This window comes from Corylus avellana, chromosome 7 (assembly GCF_965113065.1).
Source record: "Corylus avellana chromosome 7, dhCorAvel1.hap1.2, whole genome shotgun sequence".
Lineage (NCBI taxonomy): Eukaryota > Viridiplantae > Streptophyta > Magnoliopsida > Fagales > Betulaceae > Corylus > Corylus avellana.
Window position 1 is genome coordinate 8883385 of NC_142496.1, and position 6848 is coordinate 8890232.

Here is a 6848-nt window from a genome sequence, read left to right on the forward strand (position 1 = left end):
CTTATTTAAATTGAGGTTTATATACAAGCTTTGGCATGTTTATTGAGATGAGTTTGTGATGTTAATTTCTTTTTCTTTTTTTTTTAAACATTTCCACATTACGAAAAGTGGAAATTTGAACTAGTGACCTCCACTTCATGAGGCATCCTATTAAGCTACCCTGAGAGAAAAAAATATATATATTAAAAATAATTATTTTTCGTTCCCATATTTCTGAAAGTATATCATGTAGTAGCACCATGTGGGGAATTTTTTTTTATTTTTTATTTTTATTACTCATGAAGAATGAAAGATTCTGAATATAGTAAAAGAGATAACAAATAAATAAGTCGGAATAGAAAATATATATATATATATATATATATATATATATATATATATATATATATATGAAATGGTACTAATCATTCAAGCAAAAACCAGCATAATAGAAATGATTACATATCCAACAAGAAAAAGGAAAAACATCCCTCCACAGACAATCATCCTACCTCGTAAGTGCCATCTTTGCCAGACGGTGCGCATCATCATTAGCATTTATACTAACATGTTGCACCTCCCAAACTTGATGGTTATTCAACATATCACGAGCATCATTCACCACTTGGCCAAACAAGCTCCAGCAGCCTTCATCTCTCCTAAGCGCCTGGACTATCACTAAAGGATCCCCTTTCGAGATGAAACGATGAAGGTCCAGTTGGACAGCAAGCTCCACAGCTCTACAAGCAGCGATTGCCTTTGCCATCGTAGGATTATAGACATGTCTCTTACTTGCGCAAAGCATAGCAAGTGGCTTCCCCTCATGATCACGAACAATGACTCCTATGCCCGTCCTTTTCCGTTGAATATCAAAACCTGCATCCCAATTGAGCTTTACACACCCAACAGGTGGTTTCTGCCAGACTACAATGGGAGGCGTATTTAGCTTTTCTCCTCTTCTAGTTCTCCGCTGGGACGCTTTCATACAAGCCTCAACCTGGTCCTGTGCTGGCCGAAGAAGTGATGACGGGTCCAGAAAATCACCACCGAAGACAACTGAATTCCTTCTCAACCAGATTAGTCTAGCCACCATCGCCACTAGTTGCATTTGTTCCGCATTAAGTCTCTCCAACAGCTTCTCCATTATAAAGATGAACTCAATCTCATCACTTGTGCTTTTCTAAATCTGAGGAGTACACTCTAGCCACACATCTCTAGCGGACGTGCAACTCCAGAGAATATGGCCTATAGTTTCTGTTTCCATACCACAAATAGGGCAAAGCGGATCTCCTGTAAAATGTCTCTTGAATAATCTCTCCTTTGTTGGCAAAATATCATTACATGCCTGCCAAAGGAAGGTCTTAACAACACCTGATCCCTTGATCTTCCAAATCTCCTTCCGTAAAGATTCCAAAAGCTGCGGATTGAAGCTCCTCCCTTCATCTCTTAGCCCTTTCTCCTTAGCCATGTGATAAGTAGGGCTGGCAAAACAAGTACCTGATACGACCCGATTATGACCTGCGGGTACTCGTTACACAATTAGCCTATACACGAACACAACCCGTTTAGCTAAATGAATAACCGGGTCTGACACGATTATGGCACGAAAATAGCCGGGTAACCCGACACGACCCGTTTAACCCATTTACAATAAACGGGTCATATCGGGTAAACACGACCTGTTCTCTTAACAGGTAATCCGACCCGACCCGCTAAAAAACCTAAACCTTAAATTTTTAAAAAAAAAAAAAAAATTGTAATAATAATAATACATGAATACCAATACAATTGTTAATAAAAGCATTCAAAAAAATTAGGAATTTTCAACTCTATACAAATTAAAATATTAGATAGTCCATTTCCATAATAATATGTAATTCAATAATGATTTTAGTTTCTCTTTAAGGAGACTCCTTTGCTATGATGACCAGTCTGGATGTTCTCTGTTTTACTGTTCATATTAAATTTCACATATATATATATATATATATATATATATATATATATATATATATATATATAAATGGTGTATATATGAAATGAATATGGATCAAATTAGATTTCCCACCACATTTCCATCATAGCAATAAAGAAAAAGATAATAATAAAAAATAAAATAAAATAAAAAGCGAATAAAAACAATATTAAAAAAAAATACAAAACAAAACAAAACTCAAAAGCACTTGAAGTCTTGAATGATCCATGATCCATCCCATGTAATCAAAGATATGAATTATGAAACATTACAAATAAGCTCATTTTTTTACTTTTTTTTAAAAAAAAAAACAGGGTCTAGTGGGTACCCATCAGACCCGATTAGTACTTGCCAGACCCGAATAGTAACCGGGTCTGACGGGTACCCACAAGACCCGAACAATATCCGGGTCTGGCGGGTTGACCCACAGACACGAAATTAACTGGGTCTTAAACGGGTAGACCCAATTGAGACTCGAACCCGATAAGGCCAAACCCAATACCTGTTTTTTCGTGTCGTGTTCGTGTCGGGTTCGCTGGTCGTGTCAAAATTGCCAGCTCTAGTGATAATCACTCCTCACTGTAAACTCCCAATTTTTCGCACCCGCCCAAACCAATTGGTCACTTCTTGTCCGAGGGCACACAACAATCCAACAGATTTCCCGCGCTTCATCTTCATTGAACATATTATGGACTACATCCATTTTCCACCAATTAGTGTCAAGATCCAAAAGCTCACTTACTCTCACATCTCTATTAATAAATGCCCCACTAGCTGAGTCAGCCAAAATCTTCGAATTTGGTAACCAACTATCTTCCCATATGCGTATAGACTTGCAATTCACCACAAGCCACACTACACCCTCTTGTAGAAATGACTTAGTTGTCCAAATACTCCTCCATGCATATGAGGGCCTACAACCCAAATTAGATTCTAGAAATGTCCCATTAGGGTAGTATTTTTCATGAAAAATAGTTGCAGCCAGCGTGTCAGGATTTTGGGTCAATCTCCAGCCTTTTTTGGCAAGAAGCGCTAGATTGAACATCTCAATATCTCTAAACCCCGAGCCACCCTTCTCCTTGGACCTTCCCATTCTACTCCAGATCATCCATGCAATCCAGGAATCCTTCTCCTTGTGACACCACCAAAACTTCGACATAATCAAACTTATCTCCGTACATAGACCTTTTGGGAGTAAGAATACACTCATAGTGTATGTGGGAATTGCTTAAACAACAACCTTCAACAAAACTTCATTTCCTGCTTGAGACAGAAATTTTTCCTTCCACCCATTTATCTGCTCCTAAATTTTCCCTTTAAGAGCTAAAAAAGATTTCAATTTAGAACTCCCAACAAAAGCTGGGAGCCCTAAATATTTCTCATACAGTGTAGTGGAATTAACCCTTGCCGCATCCAAAATGAGTTCCTTTGCCTCCCTTTTTGTGTTTCGACTGAAGAAAATAGAAGTCTTCTTACGATTTAATTTTTGCCCTAACGCCTTCTCATGTTTCTCCAATACCCCTTGTATTTGCACCCACTCCAATATGCTAGCCCTGCAAAATAGTAAACTATCATCTACAAAAATAGATGATTAATTTTTGTTCCACCTCTCGAAATGGCCAGCCCTGTTATACTTCCCTCTCGTTTGGTCCTTTGCAGTAGAGTGCTTAAGCCTTCAGCATATTATATGAAAAAATAGGGGGAAAGCAGATCACCTTGCCTAATCCCCCAAGAAGGAGTAATTTTCCTGTACGGTTGGCCATTGATCAAAATAGAGTAGGTGACCGTACGTACACAAGTCATCATAAACTCCACCCACCTCCTTGCAAAACCAAGTTTGACCATGATAGCCTCCAAGAAACCTCATTCAACTTGATCATAAGCTTTACTCATGTCGAGTTTAAGTGCCATAAACCCTTTTTTCCCCTTCATCCGAGTATCCATCGTATGAAGCGCCTCAAAAGCCACCAATATATTATCTGTAATGAGCCTACCTGATATGAAAGCGCTTTGATTAGGGGAAATGATATGAAGCAACACCACCTTCAGTCTATTTGCGAGCGCCTTGGAAATCAATTTATAGATTACATTGCATAAGCTTATAGGCTATACCCTGTAATACGGGAAGGATTTTTAACCTTGGGAATAACAGTGATGAAAGTGTCATTGATAGTAGGGTCAAAAACCCCATTGTTCAAAAAATCCAAAGCCGCCATACACACCTCCTCCCCCACAGTCACCCATGAATGTTGATAAAAACAAGTTGGCATACCGTCTGGACCAAGGGATTTCAAAGGATGCATCTGCTTTAAGGCACAATCCACTTCAACCAAAGTAAAGGACTTGAGGAGATTAAATTTGATCTCTTCCATTACTTTGTTTTCCATCCCCATCAGACTCTCCTCCGTGCTCAACATCTCCCCAACCTTGAAGAGCTCTTGATAAAAGCAAATAAAAGCTTTGCTGATTTCTTCAGGTTTTTTCCATTCAACGCCCCTATCATCCGTAATCTTCTAAATTTGATTTATTCTTCGACGGTGACCAGCCACACATGGAAAAAAGGAGTATTCTTGTCCCCATTTTGGTACCAATTCTGATTGGCTCGCTGTTTCCATCGTGTGTCATCTTGCTCAATAAGAAAATCAATCTCTCTTGCAGTTGACGGATTACACCAATAACACCTGGTCCCTCTTGCTGCTGCATCACCTCTAAATTTTCTCCTTAATGGCCTTTTCTATATTACCGTATTTTTGCCAGCTCCACCGTCCCAATTTTGACTTGCATGTTGCTAGCTTCTGTTGGATATGCTGCATGTGTGTTCCACCACTGTCTGATTCTTGCCAGGCCTCCTTAATGACCTTATCTGACTCCTCATCCAAAAGCCACCAAGCTTCAAACTTGCTTCCTCTCCTACACGTTATATTGCTATTAAACTCCTCTGCAAAGCCAATAAGTAATGGCTTATGATTTGATGAACGTCCCGCCAACACCTACACCCTCACTTGCTTGAACAAAGCACACCAACTTACATTAGCCACATCTCGATCCAGTCTCTCTTTAGTAAAATTATCATCTTGTTTCCCATTATTCCATATGTATTTGGAACCCATGAAACCCATCTTCCCTGAATTGAGCCATTTGCCTCTCCTTCCTCACTACCGCACCCAATTTCTCAATTTGATCTGTGATTTCGTTGAAATACCCCACACACAACCACGGATTCGATGAGAAAAATCATAAATGACTCAGCAAAGACCATGACTTGTGTCTTTTCGTCCAATCCAAGTGGCCATAGAAGCCTGTGAACTTCCAAGGCCTATCCACATCGGTGTGTCTAACAATAGCATTAATATGTCGTAGCGAAAAATTCTGAATTTCCAACATATCCACCTCCTTCCAAAGGGGAGCTAAACCTTCACTCCTTCCCACTGGATCCACAAGAACATACCGGTGAACCCCAACTTTATCTGTATCATCTCCATTCTAACTTTCCTGCATTTTGTTTCCATGAGAAACACAATGTTGGGTTTCTTTTCCTTTGTCATTTGACAAAGGTCCCGAACTTCCCGTGGGTTCCCAAGCCCACAGCAATTTCAGCTTAGTAGATTCATTGAGACTGGCGGGTTGGATCACAGCCACCGTCAATTCATCTTCACCTCCTGAAACTTCACTCATTGCCCACTTACCCCGTTTCCCGTCTCTTCCTCCCCTACTGCCAATAGGATTTTGAATCTCCTTCGTCTTCCTCCTATTGCTGCTATCATTATCCAGTTGACCCTCGTGACCCTTCCCATATTTAGCCTTCCTTTTCCAAGTTCGTAGACCCTCTACCTATTCGGAACATAGAGGGTCTGTTGCATTCTCTCCAAATTCCTTGCATCGTTCAATACAATCTGCTATTGGGCTCTCCCTTTGCATCGAGTGTTTGTTAAAGAAGGTGCCTTTAAACCCATATGTGGGACCACTAGTTTGCTCCTTTATGTGTGGGTTTTGTAGTCCTTCTCCTATGTGTACTTGGAGTCCTTGTTTGACTTATAGTAGGAGTCCTAGACCAACATGTAAAAGGAAAGGTAGACAACCTTAAGCTTCTATATAAGGAACAAAGCACAAGGTGAATTTGTGTGTGCTAAAAACGTGAAGCACCAAAAGAGTGTGGGACAAAATGTAAGAGAGGGATATTAGGAGAGGGAAAATAGCCAAGTGTGGTGTTTTCTTCTTGGTGTTTTTGGGGAGCCAAAAACAAGTGATTAGAAGAAAAGGTGCTGTAGAGTGAGAGAAGAAAATAGATATTAGCCGCCATCTGTACCAACAAAAGAAGAGTTTGTACATCTGTCTTTTGTATTCTATTTTAAGAATAATCTCTCTTGTGTGATAGTGAGATTTGGGTATATTGGGGCTTTGGTATCTGAGTGATTTTCTCTCTACTATTTTTGTACTCCAACTTTTAATAGTGAATTTTCTCTGGGTCGTCTTTACCAGTGGATGTAGGCTTGTTAAGCTAAACCACTTAAATCTTAGTGTCGTGTGTTGATTGCCTAATCTTTGTTATTCCGCATTCTTAATTTTTCGCATCTCACGAATCTTGGAAAATAGAATTAATTTCCTAACAGCTGGTATCAGAGCTTTTGGTTCAAGTGGGAGCGATGGCAGTAGAAGAAGGAAATATAGGAATCGAAAAATTCAACGGCACAGATTTTGGGTCTTGGAAGGTACAGATTGAAGATATCCTTTATAGGAAGGACCTCTATCAACCTCTTTTGGGAGAACAATCCGATGACGTGTATGATAGCGAGTGGGCTCTTCTTGATCGTAAAGCTCTAACAGTTATCAGGTTATCACTGTCAAAATCAATTGCACACAACATTGTAAAGGAGAAGACCACAACAGGTTTAAT

The 6848-nt window shown here is 39.6% G+C and overlaps 1 protein-coding gene across 1 annotated transcript; it reads right to left on the minus strand.

Moving 5' to 3' along the window:
• Window positions 1-487: 487 nt before the first annotated feature.
• On the minus strand, window positions 488-1123 carry LOC132185289 (uncharacterized). The gene has a single exon (XM_059599083.2). The coding sequence runs from the start codon at window positions 1121-1123 to the stop codon at window positions 488-490; it is 636 nt and encodes a 211-aa protein (XP_059455066.2).
• Between the last annotated feature and the right edge of the window lie 5725 nt (window positions 1124-6848).

Coding starts and splice junctions, on each gene's coding strand:
- LOC132185289 (XM_059599083.2), bottom strand. CDS start 1,123: ATGGAGAAGCTGTTGGAGAGACTTAATGCGGAACAAATGCAACTAGTG.